Here is a 23,363-nt window from a genome sequence, read left to right as displayed (position 1 = left end):
CAGGCATATGGAACAAGTTACAGCAATATGTCCTATCCTATGGTTTATTTGGGGTTTTTTTCCCTATTTTAACTTAATGATCATGTTCACATTTTCCATGTTTAGTGTACCCAAATAAATTATATATTGTTTGTTTCAAGGACAAACATTTTTAATGCTTAGATATTTATTTTTCACCTTTATAGACCTTAAGGATATATTTTTAACTAAATACCACTTTTGATGTTATGGTGACATCACACCTTTATTTTTAATGCTTAAATTATTTTTGTCTCCTCACTTTGATCTTCGCTAAAGCCGATCACTCAGATTACGAAGCAGACCTCTCTAGCCCTGTACTCCTAATCGCAGAACCAGTGATCGACCAGCAAGGGAAGGGGGGTCATCCGTAATCCCAGCAGGGTCAAGATAGCTCTTCTGGGATTTCTATCATTATTGTTCAGTTTTAAGTCCAAAATACTAAGGACCCACCAATTAAGTCCTTGTGGTCATTTGAGCCACTTCTCTTAGGAGGTAATTGTAGTCCTAACGCTCTAAAACATCTTACCATAGGGAAGATGAGATCTGTGTCTAAAAGTGGCAGAACTAGCATCTGATATCATATTCACAAGTTATATCTCTTCTCTTAACCCCACCCCTATAAATGTCTGAACCAATCAACAATAAGCAGCACATTTAGAGTAGGGGATGTTATGCCCATGGTATAGCCGAGTTTCTAATATGAATTTTGTATTCCCCATTACATACACACATTTGGGGCACAGAGGCTATGAAGTGTACTAAGATGTCTCTTACCTTCTCTTCTTTATGGTGGAACGGGGGGAATTTCTTTCAGTACCATATCCAATTGTCCTGCACTGCCGGTATTTGCCCCCCGGAGGAGTCCACTTGGATGATGAAAAGTACGCAGGTGAGTCTGCATTATCTGTATTGTTTATTTCAGCATGGTTACTCCCAGGAGGTGACCCAACCTTGTAATTAAGCGTTTTAGATGAGTTTTCAGAAGCTGGGGTGGAGTTTAGCTGGTCTCCGTGTGAAAGATTAGCGTCGGCATTACCCAGGTTATTGTAGCTGATATCTGAATCACTCACCTGTGAACAAAAATATGTAAATGTGTTACCAGAAGAGCAAACAACAAATCAAACATCAGCATACTTATAATTTAATACAACAGCTTCCTATGCATGTGAATCTTCACTAGTTTGATAAGCACTGTAATATATATGATTATGCTGAACCTCTACCACATCTGCTGGAGGGCTGTTCCACTTATCTTACACCCTCCCAAGTAAGGTAAAACTAACATTGCATAACATTCAGATTAGAATAGACATGTGTGACTAGACATTCTTGAATTTGTGGGCAAAAGGATGACTTACTTCATCTACAACCATACAGTTCGCATAAACTTCATCGCTTCCATTCAGCATGGCAGAAAGTCTCGCTGCAGCAAGAAAGGTGGGTGGATTTTTCAGTTTTCTGAGGCCATCTATTGAATAATGTCTTTTATCTAGGAGTAAAAACAAGAACATGGGATAAGATAAAATGCGCCATCATATATTTACCGGCTCTCCCAATTAACTATCCTGGTACAGCTTTGCATAAATCGAGCAGCATTCACCTTCATCTCAAACACTATGTTTTCAGCTGTCCCCCCCCCCCCCCACTTGTATGATTTCACATCAGAAATGCACCTTATACATGACCCCAATGTTTTGGGTCTATCATGCTGCCTCACAACATTGCTCCATCATTAGAAGCAATGACATTTTACAGAAGTGTACACTTAATCAGATGTCACGAACCACTCAAACTGGAAGTGTCACATTCAGATAACTTCAATACAGAACTACAACCGTGCCAAGAAGTATATGTCCAAGTCTCATTTTCTGCATTGTTGCACATTTTAGGCACTGAAGTAATTAGATCCTCAGCCAAAAGGAACTTGAGTTATGAAAACACAAAAGTTTGATACTTAGGCCATTTAGCCTGTGTGTGACAAAGCCGCGTGTGCCCCGTTCAATTGAAATTTTTAGAGTTCTCCAGCATGGGCTGCTAATTTCAGATCTTGACAACAAATCAACAAGACATAGACTTTGACTGGGCCATTCCAAAGTGTTTAACGTATTGTTCTTCAAACACTTCCATGTAGCGTTGCTTATGTGTTTTGGATCATTGTCTTGCTGCATGGCCCAGCTTCGCTTCAGCTGATGGCCAGATTATTTCCCAAAAGTAGTCATTTAGGAAGTGAAGTCCCTCTTTGGGGATCAAATCACAAGACGTCCTTTCATTTCTCTCTGGGTGGGTAACTGTATCACAGGTTACAGTAATGTGTATAAAAAGATGGGAAAATGTGCATTATACTGAATAACATGAACAACAAATTCTTCTCCACAAAGCCTCATAAAAAATTAAAGGCCAGTACCATAACCAACGCCGCTAACAAAAAATATTTTATTCAAATAATGTGACTGGCTTCCTGTATTGAAATACGTTTAATTCTCGCTACCTCACCCTAAGAAGGACTGTGAAAAAATATCTCATTAAAAGAGAAACGGTATCTGGTTTTCTGCATTAATTGTTCAGAAAATGCGATATAATCTACATCTAAGTCACAAGATGCTTAAGCTAATAACAACACCAATTATGTTTTTTTAAACCATCCTGTAGTAGATTTACTTTGATGTTTCATGGTCATTGTCCTTACACAACTTCTACAGACCTTTAGCTGAAACCTTATACCTTGATAAATTTGGGAATTCATTTTCCCCTCGATGATGACAAGCTGTCCAGGCCCCGAGGCAGCAAAGCAACCCTAAATCATGACGTTCCATTCACCATACTTCACTGTTTGGATGATGTTTTCACGTGGGTATGCAGTGCACTATTTACACCATACATAGTGCACATGTTTTCTTATCTGTGAGGCATGGCTCAAATCAGCAGATGCTTCTTGAAAGTAGCAAACCCCAAATTTCGCATTTTTTTTTATGTCAAAGTAGCTCTGATTGAACTCCACAGGTTTGCTAACTCCTGACTCCAAGTAGCTTTTGTTGAAGTAAATAGCCTAAGGGTTCACATACGTTTTCCAACACTTTAAGACAACATATATATATATATATATATATATATATATATATATATACACACATACATACATACAAATTGCTATAATGTAAACAATGTTACAGTTTCAATATAAAACACAAGACAGTCCATACATTGCACATTAAACAAAGCAATGGCGTGAGTGTTAAACATGTCACCGTGGGTCATATATCAATACAACGAATGTCTTTTCTTTTGATCCATTTGAGAAAGCTACCATTGGTTTCTATCGTCTCAGCAGCTGTAGAAGATTTTAACCATCGGTGCATCCTGACACATTGCGAGTGTCCAATAAAATAATAATAATAAATAAAAAGAAGATATTTCCATCAGCAAAAATAAAACTCTCTCCAGTATAAGCCAGAATTTTTATTCCACTCTGAATGCCAAAAAACGCGACATTATCCAGATATGGAAGGTACTTTTTTTGTTTAACATCAGGACTTCTTCTCTTGTCCAATTCGTTTAGCACATTAATAAAAAATACATATACATTATATATATCTATACATACATACATCTATCTCTCTCTCTCTCTCTCTCTATATATATATATATATATATATATATATATATATATATACATACACACACCCACTTGTCAGATATATATCTATCTATATCCGACACGTGATCACCGCACATATAAAACAAACAATCAAAGTAGTGTAATCCAAGGACAACACAGACCAGCCAAATCTGTCTCCTGAACGTTGTGTGATCAGGGTGGAGAAGCTTCGGGACTACCCAGATATTTTCAGCCAGCAACATGATACAACAGGCTGTGCATTTTTGGGGAGATTACTGCATTTCTCAGCTGACAATAGGCAAGCATCCAAACCACAATTCATCCACAATAATCGTTAATCCAGTATACCTACTCTGTGTGTCATGTCTGCAAGATTAAATTTAACTTTTCAAACAAAAGAATAGAGAAAGGAATGGGACAGGGTAAAAGAATTAAAGAAAACTGTAACCCTGTCATTACCAATTACAACACTGTCTTCTGTACAACTGTACCAATCATAAAACATGTCTGTATGCAAATGTATATAGCATCAAAAATGATGGCAATGACATAAGAACATAAAGGTTGTGTTCTGCTTAGACAGAAGAGTAACCCAGCTTTCTAGTACTTAGCATTAACCTTAGCACTGGCAGTTTTTATTCTTTGAGATTTTAATAACTTAAAAAACAGCAACCTTTTCTTAAACATATTTTATTTATGGAAAAACATTGTATAGAAATAAATAATTTAAAACAACCACTCCATATAATGTATTTTTACATCCAACCAGAGCAAATAAGTACATTCTTAACATAAAAAGGAAGAATGGAAAAAAAAAAAAAAGATTATAAGCAAACAATTAGGAGAACGTACGATGGAAAGAAGAAGAATCTTGGAGGAAAGAAGAGAGAGGTATAATGAGCTAGAAACATTTATCTAAAATTACAAGGTCAGAAGATTAGAGATAATGTAAGACAGTTTTACTTTACTGATAGAGTTGTAGATAAATGGAACAGTGGTAACGGATAATAATAAAGAGAATTTAAGCATACATGGGACAGACATCCTTAATCTATGACAAGACCAATGACTGATTAAGGTCGGAGTCTTTACATCGTGAAAAATGTGCAGACTAAGCAGGCCAAATAGTTCTTATTGGTTGTCAAAGCTATGTTTCCATGTTAAGGTGAACAGAAGAAAGAAAAACAAACCAATAAGAATCAAGTAATTAAAATGGTTTTAGGTAAAAAGTGGAATTAGAAAGCCAGGAAGCCCAAATCTTTTAAAAAGCTACTGACATCACATCTGATGAGCCATTGTCAGGTTGTTCATGGTGTCCGTGATCTTCTGGTGCACCCTCAAAAAATGATAGGTTGATCCATAGTTAGACAATTTTCCACGAGGCCTGCCTAGCTAATAAGCTAAATCTTTGTCAATAGTTGACTTTTCAGTGTTTGTTTTTGTATTACATGACAATTAAGTGTTCTGGTAAAAAGTTTGGATCAAGTAACAATTACGGAATTATTTCTGGGATGGGTTTCGGCACCAAGAAGTACTAAGAATGACATGTGTAACACTATATTTAATTGTAAAAGTGTTACATTGATTCAGTGGTCTCCTACGTGTAGAAACTGCAGCATTTGCCTCATTATGTCCATGGATAAAAGCAAATAAGAACAGAACAGGCTTAAATCCCACAATGTTGGGATTTTGAGAATGGATGTGGATTTGTATTGCTGTTGTAAATTTACCATGAATGAGTTACTAGGAAACTATGTGTTCAGTATTGCCTCATCTTCAATAAATAGAACCTGCATAGGGATTAGCTGTACCACCGGGGTGTTACTTTCTCAGCGGTAATGGAGATGTCAAGTGAGAGCGTTCTTCAATGGCAGCAAAACCGGACCACACAAAGTTATTACTATAAATAACATTATGTATTAAACATTACAGATGAAAGTGGCCCCATATTTTGAATACTAGTAAAGATACATGGGGATAATAATGCTGGGAGAGAGTAAAACAAAGATATGGAGAAGAGAAAGCTATGGCTGTCACACAGGGCCCCTCGACAGCCCCTGTCTTGCAGGGGAACCCCATTAATCATGTTCCATGGGAGAGACACATCTCTTCACCATTTATAAATCATATCAAATACATACATCATCGGTCTGGATACTTGTAATGTAATGGGCTTTAACTGTTATTTCATGTAGAGCAAGCATGTCATTTCTATGCAATTCCCCATAGGGAATTTCTGCTTTGGCATTTAGCTAGCCTTGCCCCCTGGCCCCTGGGTCGATCATTCCCAACCTTCTTATGAGACATTTTACAAAGAATTTGCTTCTACTAATTATATATATATATATACACACCGTATCGGCTCGAATATAGGCCGCACTTTTCCCCCCCACTTTAAGTCTTTAAAGTGGGGGTGCGGCCTATATTCGGGGTCTAGCGCCCGACACCCGGGACATGCAGTTCCGGGCGCCGGGCAGGCAGCAGGGTTAGGATACAGATCCCCGCAGCGGGGCAGGGGACCCGTATCCTACTCTCTGATACGCTCAGACAGCCTCCCCTGCCAGCACTTCCCACGGGGGGAGTGCTGGCACGGGAGATTGTCTAAGCGCATCGTGAGGACGGTCACCGGCAGCGGTGAACGTCCGCACGATGCGTTTTACCTCTGCCCCCAAGACTTACCAGAGCAGACTCCCCGGTGTCTTGCGGGGCCGGCGGGGGACACCTACGCAATACGCGTATACAACTTCCGGTGCCGGCACATCCGCTGAGTCCCGGCACCGGAAGTTGTATACGCGTATTGCATAGATGTCCCCCGCCGGCCCCGCAAGACACCGGGGAGTCTGCTCTGGTAAGTCGGGGGGGGGCAGAGTGGCAGCATATCTCGGGGGGAGGAGGACAGTGGCAGCATATCTCAGGGGGGAGGACAGTGGCAGCATATCTTGGGGGGGACAGTGGCAGCATATCTCGGGGGGGACAGTGGCAGCATATCTCAGGGGGAGGACAGTGGCAGCATATCTCGGGGGGAGGAGGACAGTGGCAGCATATCTCGGGGGGGAGGACAGTGGCAGCATATCTTGGGGGGGACAGTGGCAGCATATCTCGGGGGGGACAGTGGCAGCATATCTCAGGGGGAGGACAGTGGCAGCATATCTCGGGGGGGGCATTGGCAGCATATCTCGGGGGGGACAGAGTGGCAGCATATCTCGGGTGGTGGAGAGTGGCAGCATATCGCGGGGGGGGGGAGACAGAGTGGCAGCATGTCTATTAAAAAATTTTCTTTAAAAAAGCACCAAACTTTTAGGGTGCGGCCTATACACGGGGGCGGCCTATATCCGAGCCAATACGGTATATATATATATATATACATACATACATACATACACACCCACACACACACCCACCACTTTCCCCTTTTTCCAGGCAGAAGAGCAGTGTTGGACATGTCCTGCTCGCTTAAACAACACAGTGTTCATGATGGTGGCTTTTACAGTAATTCTTTGCCCCAAAACTCTTGGGCCATATTCATAACCAGGTTCAAAGGGCTAAATACAGCGCTATTATGGTAGAAACAGAATTTTCTTTTTAACTGCACTACATTTAGCACTTTGCACTAGAATATTGATTTATGAATGGATCCCTGATTGGGTGTTCTTGGTTTAATCCTTCAACATTTTATTTTGTAGCCACAATCACAAAAATGTGAATTGCTCGGAATAATAATAAGGATCCGCTCCAACACTATATTCATTAATGCGTATTAATGTACATTTTGCACGGGCGCCAATGCATTTTACTGCATGCAAACTGGTGCAGTCATTGTTTGGTTACTGAATTAGAAAACAAGACTTCCGTCTCACTTAACTTTTCCACCGACGCCTCTACTGTAACCAGAAAGCATTTATATTTACACGCTTGGCTGCAGCAGAAACATTTAACATGTTTTAATACAGCATATGGGATTGATTGATGTGCGGGAATTATACTTCCTGCCTACACTTCCTGCTTACAGTGGAGGCAGCTGGGGGAGGAGCTTAATCAGAATGAAGTCCGTGTTCTAACTTGAATAACTAAAGAATGCTAATTTTCATGCATTAAAATGCATTCACAGCCAAGCAAGATGAAGAAATAAATATGCAATTTGGGGGGCTAGACTATTATTAGATCGCCTGCTTTGTATTTTTCAGTTGTAGCACACATTTTAAAAAAAAATATTGTGTGTAGGGCTGCAACTAACGATTATTTTCATAATCGATTAGTTGGCCGATTATTTTTTCGATTAATCGGATAAAAAAAATGAATGTAAATTTCATTTATTTAAAATAATGTAATAAACAAATTATATTAAATACAAACAGCATAATAAAAAAACTTTGATAAAATGCATTTCTTGACTTTATTTCGCAACCAGCCCCCCCCCAATTTATGCACGTTTGAGCCCAGGCTTTCCACGCTGCCTCCCAGACATGCCACGCTGCCTCCCAGACATGCCACTCCACGCTGCCCCCCACATATACCACTCCACTCTGCCTCCCACATATACCACTCCACGCTGCCTCCCACATATGCCACTCCACTCTGCCTCCCACATATGCCACTCCACGCTGCCTCCCACATAAGCCACTCCACGCTGCCTCCCACATATGCCACTCCACGCTGCCTCCCACATATGCCACTCCACGCTGCCTCCCACATATGCCACTCCACGCTGCCTCCCACATATGCCACTCCACGCTGCCTCCCACATATGCCACTGTGCCTGATACACCTTATACCCCGATACACCACTCCATCCTCCCCAGACATGCCACACTGCCCTCCCCACATATGCCACTCCACTCTACCCCCAGATATGCCACTGTGGCCCCAGATCTGCCTTATACACCCTGATACACCACTCTGTCCTCCCCAGACATGCCACACTGCCCTCCCCACATATGCCTTAAATACCCCATATGCCTTATACCCCCAGATATGTCACTCCGTCCTCCCCAGATATGCCTTATACCCCCCAGATATCTCATAGTCCCCCCATAGAGTCACAGACCATACTTTTATAAATAAGTACTGGGTTAATCTTCACTGCCCCCAGGATTTAGATTCCCCTTAGTTTGCCCCCCTTTATCTCTAACTGCACCTTAAGTTAACTTTAATAAATTAATAAAATTAACCCTCAGTCCTCATCATTAAATTAACCCTAAACACCCCATTAACCATAGCTGCTCCTAAATTAACCCTAAACACACCATTAACCATAGCTGCCCCTAAATTAACCCTAAACACCCCATTAACCATAACTGCCCCTAAATGAACCCTAAACACCCCATTAACCATAACAGCCCCTAAATTTACTCCCACCTCCCCTAACTTTCAGTAGCCCAAATATTAATTTTATACTTACAGTTAGATGAGTGTCACAGCCATGTGGTTCTGGCCTTCTGGGAGAAGGAAGGGGGCGGGGCCAGTTGTCACAGTGATTACAGGGAGGGACTGGTAAGTAGGAGCTGCTGCTGTGAGTCACTGAAACGGTTTATATAATGAGGGGTATTTTTCAGAGCGTTTGCTCTGAAAAAACCCTCATTTAATAATCGATAAAAATCGATTCAACTAATCGATAATGAAATTCGTTGGCAACGATTTTCATTATCGATTATTATCGATTTTATCGATTAGTTGTTGCAGCCCTAATTGTGTGCCTGTAGAAAAATATTTGAGGTCGTAAAGTTTATTATTTATTTATTTATTAAGTACCAAAGCACACAGATTAACAGACCCGGCACAACTGATTTAATTCTTAAGGTTCATCCAAAAAAAGCATTACCCCCTGGAGTGCGAATGGAGGTTAATGATTAATGGACCCATGCACTGCACATAGTGAAGTATCTAATTAATGATTTTTCGCTCACATTATCTAATCACAATCATATAAAGGCATGTAAATTCAGGTAAGGGTAACTAGTATGATTTTGAAAACACGGAACAAGTTTGCTTGAGTCGTTTACTCGGTTTTCCAAAACACTGGCATCCCATTGGATGAGCCAAAACACATCAGATTAAGGCAGATCTCTTGCTTTTTTCAAATCTAATATTGAAGCTCTATTAACTAAATAAACCCATCAATTTACTGATTGAAATAGCAGAACATGATGGCACTATATAAAACAAATAATAATAATAATGTATATGAAAAACCTACTTTAAGCGTATAACATGGGGAAAGGTATCATCATAACCCCTTTTTTCGAGGAGCTGCATGGTTGTAGGTCCCCATTATGTACCTATTGTTAATGTTGCTGATGGTTGATGATCGTCTCACTCAGGAAAGTAACCAGATACTGATGTCCTGACCTCTCTGAGACCCAGATCTCAGCTTATATGAACTTAACATTTAACTTAAATATCTGTAAATGCCAAACAAAAGACACAACCTATAGGTAGTTTTAATTAGTGAAATATATTCCCCTTTATTTAGCACTAGTGAATGCCAGGGACAGGGCTGCAATTGCCAAGCGCTGTATAAGTTCAAGGACAGAGTCTGAGTAACTGTGACTGCTGCAGAGGTAAAGTAGCGCATGCACGCACATTCTCCACACCTTTCCTTAGGTATGTGTTTTTTCATTACATTTTATTTATAGAGCACTGGCAGATTCTGTAGCTCTATCACAATGGAGGGGAGTGCAAGGTAAGGTTTACAAGTGGAACATATTCCATTGTACGTCGCTGGGGAACATGATGGCGCTATATAAAACAATAAATAATAGTAATAATATACACCAAGATATCCAGATACTGTATTTTGCAGTTCTGTTGCTTGCACAATGGTGATAAGGAAATCTGAGTTGTTTTGGGTTAACAGGCGCTAGGCATGGATCCTTCTGTGAAGATCTTGCCAGTGATAATGCAACAGTTGTGTATGTGTAAGCCCATAGTAGACATGGCTTAACACTATGTAGCTGACACTCTGATGTTGATTCATATATAAGAACATCTCTACTGGACGTAATTATACTTCCTGTGTCATTAAGCAATGGTCCGCCAGGACGAATTATTATGGCTTCACGTTCGTAGAGCATAAATCTTGCAGACCCTGATAAAAGAAAGTTAAGATACCTTTCCCCACCATATACACAGCTGGTAGGTTTCAAACACACATGTATTTCTTATTATAAAATGAAAACAATTACATGAGTATAGAGTAAGTGACGGGTCTGCTTTAATCAGCACAAGAGCACAAGAGGTCCTAATTAAAGCCCACCTGTGTAAAAGTCTTCTTAAAATAAGCGGGGCTGCATTAGGTCTGCCACAAATATCACAAATTTCACACAACCTCCAGGTTTGCAAACTTACTCAAAACAATAAACTTTACTTTCCAGCCCCCTGCCCTACATTACTGCATACAACGCTGTACCTTACGCTGAGAGAAAAAATATTTATTTTTCCATAACTCCCATTTAAGTCATTTCAGCTTGGGGCCGTCCAACAGATCTTCCCATCCGGTTTAGAGGACTTTGGGCTAAAATGCACAGTGCAACTACAGGATCCCAGGAGCCAGACCCAGACTGGCCCTGTTGGCTGGTAAGATCCCATCCGTATGTGATCGGAAACCGGGTCCTGCAGCGTGTGGATTTCCCAGGCCACATGTTCCGTTAGTATAAAAAGTATGGTATGAAAGTGCCAGGGACACTTAACCATTCCCTGTCTGGCCTGGGTGGGAACAGCAGTGTTATATTGGGCTACATTTACTACAATCAAAACACCCTCTTTCGGGTCTTTGGGTTATGCTTAAAAGTAGTCTTATCACCACAGCATCAGAAAGAGCTCCCATTGAGCCAAAGGGAACACTTTCCTGCCACTAACTGAGCTTTAAGCATCTAATCAGTGGAGCCAAAATTGGGCCGAAGGGGGACAGACTGATTTTCAAAGTAATATATAACTTGTGCTTTGTATAACTAGCACAGATTTATGGACAAGCTGTCCACTTTAACTTTGTGGGACAGAATGAAGCAATTACAATAAAGCATAGCAAAAAATGCTTTGATGACCTTTAAATTTCCAGTTAAATCTTTTTTTTTGGCATGGACCATTTCAGAGCCGTTTATTCATTTGTATTTCTATTTGTGTGTTAGAAACAATGTGAATGATTCCACCAGCATTCTGCCACAAGAACTACAACGGATGACGCAAGCACATAAAACGATAGAAATCCACAAAACATCTGGCACATCTTTAACAGAATAGCTTCACGGTTAACACTTCCATGCCCAGAGCCAACTTCACTACCCCAAACGATTTGAGTATTTTGGATGCAGCGATCCGCTTGCTCATCACCATTACCTATCCGACAATCAATCGGGCTGTTTCTGCAGCACAGGCTGTAATAATGATTATCCATCGTTATGGTGAGAGAGGTTTCCTGCATTCTCTTACATTATGCATAATTACATCTCTACAACAGATGGACTACGATTAACCGCTTAACTTCCAGTAGACCTGCGTAACATTCAGGATGAGCTGGCCTTATTAAAGGAGCAATAAACAATATTTTTTTTCTGTGGGAAAAAACAAATAATGATATTAAACCTAAGATTCTGAATAGTCAGGAGAGCGCTACTATAGACAATAAAAATTCAAGTTACTGACTTTACCATCCATTAGGGCCGCCCTTAAGAAAGGGCCGAGGTAGTCCATTGTCAAATTTAAAGAAATGTCCCTCATCAGCTATGCATTATGCCTGGTCAACTCAACATTTCATGTATGAAAAGCTCAAACGGGGCTGACCCTTCATAATGCATAGAAAATAGTGTGTCAAACTTAGTTGCAAACTCCTGGATCAGTGAATGGAGCTAGATAGAATGACGTAGGCTGTAAAAAACCTAAGATGAGATAAAAGATGGGTAATTATAATCCCAAACCCTAGAACAGTTGTCATATACAATAAATGATAGAAATAATAAAATAATCACTAATCATTTGTTTCATGTTCTGCTGTTACAGATTAATATACATCAGACTGTAGCAAAAAAAAATTACAGATATCATGCGCAAAGCTGTGGTGAGTCATATTTGCAATGTCCTGAAGTTCCTAGAGCATGGCTGACTAGGGTTTCTAGCGCCCTGAACAAAGGACAGAGAACACCTCATGGCAGAACCCCCTACCAGCTGTGAGCTTTAGGACCCCCCAAATTTCCCTTATGGCAGGACCAGCCCTGAACTGTAGCCAAAGCACTGTATACAAGAAGCAGTCCTACATCTTAAAAAGTATTAACAGTGTCAGTAAAAGTAGCGAAAAGGACTATGAATGTATTCAAAACAATAACGAATAGATCATCTTACTGCATTCTGCCACATGGCAACCACTTGTAACATAACGTCAAGGTGGCTTTTGTGTTTAGGAAAGAAGGTTCCAATATTGTCGAAGTCTGTGGCGGGTGCGATTGGCACATGCACAGGATCGAAGTTTGCTATGCCTTATTATCACTTTAGAAATATACAACATGCAGTAACATAGATGCAAAGATACAGCCTGAGCTCACATTGCTTACGCTTGTGCTTTCGGGGTGTCTGCAAAGGAATAAGGGAAGCAATGTGTAGCAAACCTGAGCAAGGTAATCCGCAAATTAGCTGTGTGACATTACATTTTGCTGTAGCGAAAAACAACCAGCCACAATGTACTTTTAATCGGACACAAATAGCGTCAAGCAGTGCTCCCGGGACTAAAGATTTAACCCTTGGAGAACCAGGAAGCAAAAATGCATTGCAAAGGATAAAGGAGCTGTTAGTAAAGTCACAGAGGAAGTTGTTTCTACCTTGTTTAGATGAACTTCTATGAATCCTCATTTTTGGAAAAGATGGCCAGGAGTAATTGAAAGGCGAGTCCGAGTCTGAATCCATTATGGTTTTGAAAAATAAGCAAGTCCCGAAGCACAAATATGTTAACAAGACCCAGGATCTCCTTTAAGGCAAGTCAAGGGTAAAGAGGATGTAGAATAAAGGAATCAACAGGCTGGATCAGATTGCCCTCTCTAACCAGGGGAGGGAGAGTTGTAAACGTTTGCTCTCTTCAGGCGCCCAGGCATGTAGACAGATCAGGCTGTAAATATTAAATCAGATGGGAGAATGTAGGGAAAACATGAACCAAAACTGGAGCTGCATCATGGTCCACAAGTATTTGAAAGGTCACGGCAAGCCAATGAATCATTAACTCACCTCTTCATTTCCATGCTAATGGAAACTGCCTGATCCGAGCTGGGCTCTGTGGAATACGTGTGCAAGTAAACAGAGGAAAACAAGCAGTGCAAATAAATATAGTGACATGTGGCAATGCTTGGGAGAGGAGCGGCGATCTCTGCTTTTAGCTTCATTTTTGCTGGTTTGCTTGCATCGCACTGAAGTCAGATGGAAGTTACATCTGCCAACAGCAAGGCTAAAAAAGCAGAGAGAATATCACCATCCGCCTGATTATAGGATGATGGGACTTGATGTCTCCTCAGAGCCCCAGGTGCACATATGTGGAAAGAATGATAAATAGAGAGAGATGGAGTGATAAAGCGATAGAGAGATTATATGTAGTGTATGTGTCCACATCTTCTGTAGCTGTTTATCTAAATCTCATTTTTTATGTGGAGGCTCAAAGTACATAAAGCTCTATGAATTAATTACAATGACAAAAATATAAATGTATAGATATCATGCACACAAATAATCAACCATAGAAACCAAATAGTTATTAAATTGATTGGGGGAGCTACTCACTTACTCATCAGTCTTTATCAATCAAGAAGATTCGGAGGCACCAAAAAACTAAATTGATTAAAAGGAAGTAGAGACTTGCTCAGTCGCTTTCTGTAATATACACAGTAATTGTAAAACCACTTGAGTGTCAAAAGGTGTAAACATGCAGTATGCTGCCTGGTCCCCCTGGTACCCAGAGGGTTAATGTGCCCATGTAATCTTGCAGCAGAGCATAATAGAGCTTGGTGAGTGATTTACAAGGAGCACACCATTCTTACACTGTATCCCTGAACAACTCTCTGCAGAGACTTATGTGCTATGCCACCAATTGGCTCCTAGATGTCCCACGCCTCGGCAAGTGTTTTAAACGAGGGCACAGAAAACTGGAATAAGTTAAAAGTGATCTATGGAAATGTTTTTATGGCATAAGAAAATATGAATGTGTTTTCGCAATACGCATGAATGAATAATATTTATCAACCATATCCATGATACATAATGAGAGTGCATTCTGCCTTTCCTATGACATCAGATGACTTACAAGGAGCTTCTAGCACACAAAAAAGTAAGGGCTAAAGGTCAAACTAGAGGATATTATAGGTGTAGGTGGCAGGCGTCTAGAACTGTGTTAGCCCAGCCCTGCTCTCTTGCATTGACCATTTTTCATTACGCTCTTTATAGTTTGAGTACACTCAGAAAGGCTTTAACCAACATTTTTTTTTCTATAGGGACAGGGGCAGTATTTTATCTGGAGATACCTGGGGTGTAAATGTATGCGTACAGGCAGATCACAGCTGCATACAACACATGCCTGTCACCCAGCTCAAGTATAGCCAGCAGTACCTAATGGTACGAACAATCCTTTTACCCATCTGGATGTTACAGATTAGGGAGATGAGCAGACTGCATGATCCTCTTAATTTTATTTTTCAGCAAATTACAGTATGATATAGTCAGTCTTATTGCCAGCATAATCATTTTATCTGTCCCTGTTCAATTTTTAACAGAGTATCTCTCCTGTATGCCATTATTGGAGGTCGCTATGTGAGCCCATTAACATATCTGTGCCCACCCTTCCCTAAATAAAATGAGTCCATTATTAAAATTTTCTTTATTATCATTTAGCGCACAGTAGTAATCACTACTGTAAAAACAAAGCAAATAATCAGCGCAATTGACATATACAAGCACAGTAAAGCAAAAGTGGCCCCAGCATCAGTGAACTACAAGGGGCCCAATGCGTTCTAGATACTATGTTGTCCACATACCCAAGTCTTACATTTTTGTTACAAAATGTATGCATGTTCTTAGCAGGTCTAAAAATGAGGTAATACAACCTCAGATGAACAGCACCACATGATGTATTACACTGTGTCATGATTTATTCAACAGAAATAAAGCCAAAATGGAGAAGCCATGTGTAACGTTCACCCTTCGCTGGCTGGACTTGTTTAAACTTTGAGTTGCTCATTCCCGTTTCCAGCCACTAGTGGCCGCCCTTGCCACTCAGGACCACTCAGACTCATTATCAGGTCCAGCTGCAGTGTATTACCTGATCAAGCCAGCCTATATAAACCTGCCCAGCCCTTCAGTCTGGGCCTTGACATTGACGTTTTAGGACTACCTGTTTGGTTCCTGATCTGTTCCTGCTTTGGTTCCTGATCTGTTCCTGCTTTGGTTCCTGATTTTGTTCCTGAGTTGCGGCCAGCACCCCACTAAGTGGACTCCCAAGTCGAGTGCCTTGCAAGTGGGCAACCTGCCGTGTGCCCTGCAAGTGGGCAACCTGCCGTGTGCCCTGCAAGTGGGCTTCCTGCCGTGTGCCCTGCAAGAGGACTTCCTGCCGTGTGCCCTGCAAGAGGGCTTCCTGCCGTGTGCCCTGCAAGAGGGCTTCTAGCCGTGTGCCCCCACCCGAGGGCTTCCTGCCGTGTGTGCCCCCACCCGAGGGCTTCCTGCCGTGTGTGCCCCAACCCGAGGGCTTCCTGGCGTGTGTGCCCCAACCCGAGGGCTTCCTGGCGTGTGTGCCCCAACCCGAGGGCTTCCTGGCGTGTGTGCCCCAACCAGAGGGCTTCCTGCCGTGTGTGCCCCAACCAGAGGGCTTCCTGCCGTGTGTGCCCCAACCAGAGGGCTTCATGCCAAGTGACTTTCCTTGTTTATATTGTTGTACCATCATATACAATACAACTCTTAATCCTGATCTTCTGTCTGTGGTTTATTTCCTGCGCCTGTCTGTAACAACCCCAGGCCATCATGCATCGTGGGGTACAGACAGAGCCCCTCGTATCCCCTGCACCTGGGCTCCTATCAGACCTGCTCCCCCGGTTCATGACACCATGTGTGAAAAATGAGTACTGCTTCCATAGAAATAAGAGATGCTAAGTAGCAGACAGGTGCGAATAATAAAATGTCTTAATTCAATTAATTGATCATCAGCAAGTGTGACCACTTCTATAAAAGACAATGTTTTTGCTGGTCTGGATGCTGAGAAGGAAAGACATCAGGAATGATCTTAGAGAAGCAATGTTTTCTGCCCATCAATCTGGGAAGGCCATTTCCAAAAAATGTGAAGTCCATCGTTCTACAGTGAGAACCATTATTCAAAGCAGAAAACATTCAAGACAGTTGTCAGTCTTTCTTGGAGTGGACATCCCAGCAAATTCACCCCAGTGCAGACGGTGCTATAATCGGAGAAATTGCAAGAAACCAAAGAGTTACATCCCAGACTCTACAGGCCTCAGTTCATGATAGTACAAGTGAGACCAAAGTAGAGATGTTTGGCCATAATGGACAGCATATCATGCCAACTGTCAAGCATAGTGGTAGGGGGGTGATGACTTGTTTTGCAGCAACAGGACCTGGGAATCTTGCAAACCATGAACTCATTTGTATACCAAAAGCTTGGACAAAATTGGGCGTTGCAATGGCTCAGTCAAGGTCCAGACTAGAGGACCCACGGGACCCGCCAAAAAACTTGTGGGCTGTCAGGCACCGTACCTGCGGGTCCCGGTAATCCCGCGCAGTCCCGCAAGGCTGCCTTCTCGCTGCTCCATTACAGTGTCTCCTATCTTGCTCCGCCCAGGAACAAGGCAGGGTCACGTGATGTGACGTAACTTCCTGTGACTCCGCCTTGTTCCTGCAACAAGGCGGAGCAAGAGAAGAGACGCTGTGAGGGAAAAACTCGAGGGCAGCCTTGCGGGACTGCGCGGGAAATCAGGTAAGGAGACGGGCGTGATTGGCCACAAATGTGGCGGGAGCGGGCGGGATTGGCCACAAATGTGGCAGGAGCGGGCGGGATTGGCCACAAATGTGGCGGGAGCGGAACACCCACATTGCGGGAGCGAGATTAAAAACAGCGGTAGCGGGATTAAAAACAGCGGGAGCAGGCAGGAGCGGGATTAAAAAAAGCAGTCCTGCGCAGGGCTCTAGTCCAGACCTCAACCCAATTGAAATGCTGTGGGGGACCTTAAGAGAGCTGTGCATTTACAAATGCCCACAAACCTTGATCAACTGAAGCAACGTTGCAAAGAAGAGTGGGCCAAAACTCCTCCCCAATGATGTGAGAGACTGAAAGTCATACAGAAAACGATGACTTCCTAGATACTGCTGCCAAAGGTGGTTCTACAAGCTATTTCATTATAAGGTGAACTTAGTTTTTCACACATGGCTTCTCCATTTTGGCTCATGTGTTGTTCATCTAAGGTTGTATTTATCTAATTTTAGACATGCTAAGGAACAGGTAATTTTCCTGATATGTAAAAAAAAAAAAAATAGGATTCAAAGAGGATGTACTTTCTTTTTCACACAAAAATATATAACAGTTAAAACCCCAAAAGTTGCTAACAATTTTTAATACGTAAAAATGATCCTGTACACTGTGTATGCTTTATTATAGACAGACTGCACCGAAAATAATACGTGTTTTTTCCAGTTTTAAGTGACTTGTATTTATATTAATCATGTCTGACATCCAAAGACATGCCCAGGATGTTGTATGCAAATCTCCCATGATCCCCTGGGAAACAGTCAGTGAAAATTGCACTGGAAGCCTAACTCAAGTAAGTATGATAGTTGAAGGATACTACTTCACCCTAATGACATTTTGCTCAGTAAATATTTGTATGTGTTCTGTTCATCTGACAATATTAAAACATAAATAAGTAGTAGAAAAAAGATTTATAAATTTAATACAGGGTGAGAAATTAAGACAATGGGCAATCTGAAATGTGATAGCGCCCCTTTAACAAGATATATATTTTTTTAAAGATTGTGATAATGTACTTTGCTTGAAAAGCTGTCCATAGTTTGAGCTTCCATTACTGCTGATCTAAGAGAAAATATATGAGTAATATGCAGTAGGAATGTCCCTCCCAAGCAGGAACAGGTAAATATATAACCCAAGATTAATCAATAATCACACTGCAAGAATTGTCAAAATAAGGAAACGAGTGAGCCCGATTCTTAATTTGAAATACTGCCGCTGATTAGATTCTACATTAAGCCACAAATCTATTTAAAAAGAGGACAAATTAGAAAAAATAAAACTAGTGAATCAAATCTGCTAATTGGGTTTGATTATATCAATATCTTAAGATAATAACGAACAGCTGAGAAACCAGTTCCAATGCTGGAGGATTATTGGGCACACCAGTGGAGCTACAAAATGGTACCGTGGGGTAGATCACCCATATTGTCTATATATTTAATATCTATACTTTCTTTTTAAAAACAGGGAAGTACCCAAGAAGATGTGAGTAGAATTTAACACCAGAACTTCTGCCTGCCAGTCTCCCTTCACAGCATAGTGAGAGCTATTCACTAAAGGAATTAGTGTGCACAGTACATTTCGATGTTTACTTAAATCAGTGCCCCATTGTGAAGCTTCTATGTAGTGACTCCCCATATGTGTTGACAAAATGGCTTTAATACTGGTCCTTGTGGGAACCTTGACTTCTCATTATTTAAAAGATACACTTAATTGAGTCACCTGTATTCAAGAAGGCATATTAACCATAACATAATCGCAGCTGTTCCAGACTTTGTTCCCCTGAGAATCTGCCCCTTCACCCTGAGACCCTGAGATGGGGCAAATCCTAAGAGATCCCAGGTATGATCATACATGGCCAGCTTCTTGCTGGAGAAGCTTACTGGGGCTGGGAGGGTTAGTGAATAAATCTATGTGCGTCAAAATATTTTTGTGGGATTAAAAGACAAAAATATCTTACAAGTTGACTCTAGTAGCCATGTTTTCAGGCAAACTAATAGTTGGCAAGAAACACTCAAAAAGATTTAATTAAAAGCTAGATGGACCTCCACTACAAATAACAGGAAGCGAAGGGAGTGTGCCTGGGCTGATAGGATCACGCAGTATATATAGTCCTAAAATGAGAGGGACAAGTTTATTTCAGAAGGAAAGGGGATATCAGAGCTACAGGAACCGAGAGGCCAAAGCTAGGCAGAAGACTAAACATTTCAGGGAAATCCTGTGACAGGCACAGCGGCTACGTTAACTTTGTGTACGCGATATAAATGTTATTGAAGGCCAGCTAATGATGCGGATCACGGATAACCAAGCTGAAGAAATACAAACTCCTATCATCCCCATTCAGATGTTATTTTACAATAGAGGGAGGCTCCTGTTTGCAGTGTTTTTGATCTGTCAATGTAAACGTATTGTTGCCAGGGGAGGGGGGGGGACCTTTTGGCCCATAAGGGCCGGAAGGGGGCAAATGGCCCGCTGCACCCACCCCCAATCCAAAAAAACTAAATCCAACCTTTGCCATTGAGCTGTTCTGTCCTTAGAACCTAATGAACGTATAGAAACGTGTATACCTCCCAACATGGCCAGAGGGGGTCAAGGCTTCACTAGGACCCTTGGATCTCTTAATAGCTATTATGTAAACAAGTATGGTATTTACATAAAAACTTTCAATTTCTAGACACATTCTTGCTGTTTCTGCAGGGCTGAGAAAAGAATACAGCATAAGGTATGTGGACATGAGAAGTCTTCATAGGGGTGAGGAGGACTGTAAAATGATCGTTGGCGAAAGAAGGGGTAAAAATTAATTGGCACAAGTGAAGGTGGATGAAGGAATGGAAGCAAGCGAGGGTGAGCGAAGGGTAATAGACAGAGGGGAGAGCGGAAGAGGAGTGAGATTGAGTAAAGAGGAATGGATAGATAAAAAAAAAAGGAAAGGAGAGCAGAGAGGAGCAATCATATAGAGGGAAGAATACAAAGAGCGAGGACGAGGAAGGAATGGTACTTGACAAAGCAAGGACCAACGTGGTGTGTACATACGCAGTTCTTCAGGTAAATAAAACTGTATCTATATATTATCTTTAACCATGTATAGACTCATTTACTGGAGAAATGACTCTTTTCCACGGAAGGCTTTAAATTACTTGAGAGTCTATGTGGGTTAAAATGCAGTCCCACTGGCAAGTCCTTGGTAACCAATATAGTCATACTTGGGGTATGCATTATATGGCCGTCGCCAATATGTACGCCTTAGATGTTTTTTTGAATAGTGTTCACTGTGTATGCGCTGAATTCTTGCTTTGTTTAGTATAGTTTAATTAATAAGTTTCATCATCCACATAGGATGATGCGTCAATTTTCAGGTCTCAGTCTGCAGGAATATGTGCAGCAACAACGGCATTCCTGATCTGTGAATCACCGGCAGTCTAGCTACGTCACTAGCTGTCGAGGCATGAGCAAGGTTCTCTCGCCAACATAACCACATGCTGAGAATGTCTGGAATGTATGATTACAGGGGAACTTTGTATTAAATAAGAATGAATTAGACTGGCTGCATGTGATGTATATAAATGACTAACATTTACCTCCAGAAATATATTTCATAGTTTTATTTCTGATATAAAACAATGTTTTAAACCTAAATAAAAGGTTAAGCATAAAATGATGAGAGAACATTACCCCCAAAAAATATTAACAAAATTAGCCAGCACGTGATACACTATAGTCAGAGAGAAGGGAAGGACTAAAGACTTAGTTATGAAAAATTTCAACCAAGCACCCCAGTATCAAGCAGGCTAGGCATAGTAAGATATCCAGGGGACAAGAGCATCAAAGTGGACCAGTAACAAAGCCAAACAAATACCGATACATTTAGGAGAAAACATACTGGATGCATATTTTTTCATCTTACTCAAAATATATTCAGCAAAAAGGAATGTATAAAAAGCCCACAACAAAAGGACAAGTGGTAGTATTCATACATGATATAAAATGCTAACCGATGCCCCAAATGGCCTTATGTGGAATTGCACAAAATACATCTGGCTGGGAAAATCAGCTCAAAGCAGGCAGACAATCAGCTTCTTTCCAGTCGTCCCTTAGGTAACAGTGTGAAATAGTTTTTCTTTCTACCATTCAATTGAGTTAAATTAAGGTTGAAGGTATTGTGCCAGAGTATGCCACATAAGAGTTTAGGGGAATTCACTGTATGAATACAAAGACGACAAGGAATGATACATACCAAATGTATATCACTGATATGAATCTCAGTGTACTAGCCAGTCATGCAACAACATAATCCCAGGAAGCAAAAATGTATCAGAAACCATGTTACAAAACCATATTAAACTACAGGAAGATAATACATGCTTCTTGGATAATAACTTCATTGAAATGCACAGATGTTCTTTACGGTTGTTGTGAGAGGGGTGGATAATACCAAAGTGCGCCCTCGTGATCCAATACAGGGAAAAGGGTTTCCCAATAACTACTACTACTGTACAAAGTAGGATAAAACAACCAGCTCTAAAACACTTAAAAATTAATTTTCTACCTTCTTCCGCACCTCCTTCAGTCTGCATCTGCTTTTTGTGATTCCAGTCCTGCATGGATCTTACAATCTAAAACAAAAACAAGGAGACGGAGATTAGAAACCTTTCATTTTAGTGCCTTCAATACGTATTCGCTACATACCGGTACGCATATTTGTTTTGTTATACTTAACAAAGTACAACATTGCAGCAGACCAACAACAACTAGACCCTGTGGAGATACAACTCTCATCACTCTCAGCAAGCACTACAGCAAGGGAGCTGTGTGCTGTGTGTTTTCAAATGTAATTTGAAGACATTTAAAACTTTACGGGGAAGTACAATGCTATTCTTTACAATCCCATACAGGACAATCAGTCCTTAGACCATTATTTTTACAAAATACTGAAACGTTAAGTTGTAAAAATTACCAAGCGGAATGGCGGATATGTATACAAAATGCTGCTTTCTTGTAAGCAGGTGTCCAAAACATCCACACAGTGTGTACGCAGGACTACAAAAATGGACAACTGATTAAATAATATTATAATATATATATATATATATATATAAACTATATATTTTTTTTCCTTCCATAATTTATACATATTATCAGACAATAGTTAGGCAGTAGATGGGACACTTCCTCACAGAGCAATATCTGTCTTATGAAACTGGATCAAAACAATTTTAGATTCAAAACACTTAGACATTGGGAACCCAATTACTGTTTGCATGAACAGGAGAAACAGGAACAACCACCCCGTGCGCTGGGAAGCCATAAAACCTAATTAGTCCTGTATAGTCTAAAATTCTCTCAAGGAGCCGTTATGTGGCATCTAAATATACATGTGGAGTGTAAATGCTTCCTAAAGCATTACCGTGTTAGCCATAGAAAGAGAGAGAGTGGAAATTTGGTAAAGATGAGACCTTTACTGGCCGACGTATAATGGATTGCAAGCTTCCAAGACTAGTTAGGTCTCTTCTTCAGGTGCATTATACCAACATCATATGCAGGAAGAAGAGACCTAGATAGTCTCGAAAGCTTGCATTATATGTCAGCTAGCCAATAAAGGTATCATCTTTATCAAATTTAGTGTAGATAACACAGTTGTTTGCATGGCACAATTCAAGTAATAACACCCAAAAAAAATCTGTATAGGCCCAAAATGTTGAATTCTGAATGGACCTGGTGGGGTTATGGTCCTCTTTGCAA

General features: G+C 40.9%; 1 protein-coding gene across 1 annotated transcript in view; it reads right to left on the bottom strand.

Annotated features, from left to right (window-relative positions):
* The window catches only part of LOC149303105 (rho guanine nucleotide exchange factor 28-like), a 41,423-nt gene extending 29,397 nt beyond the window's left edge, over positions 1-12,026 (bottom strand). Inside the window, exons 1-3 of the mRNA XM_089481845.1 lie at positions 11,969-12,026; positions 1,380-1,510; positions 796-1,091 (exon numbers count right to left, since the gene is read on the bottom strand). Of these exons, the coding sequence (XP_089337971.1) occupies positions 796-1,091; positions 1,380-1,510; positions 11,969-12,026 (485 nt within the window). The remainder of the gene's footprint in view (positions 1-795; positions 1,092-1,379; positions 1,511-11,968) is intronic.
* Positions 12,027-23,363: the final 11,337 nt, after the last annotated feature.

This window comes from Sceloporus occidentalis, unplaced genomic scaffold (assembly GCF_023333645.1).
Source record: "Sceloporus occidentalis isolate IW3139 unplaced genomic scaffold, rSceOcc1.0.p SCAF_16, whole genome shotgun sequence".
Classification (NCBI taxonomy): Eukaryota; Metazoa; Chordata; class Lepidosauria; order Squamata; family Phrynosomatidae; genus Sceloporus; species Sceloporus occidentalis.
Note: the sequence above shows the minus strand (reverse complement) of the source record. Positions and strands in the feature narration are given on the sequence as shown.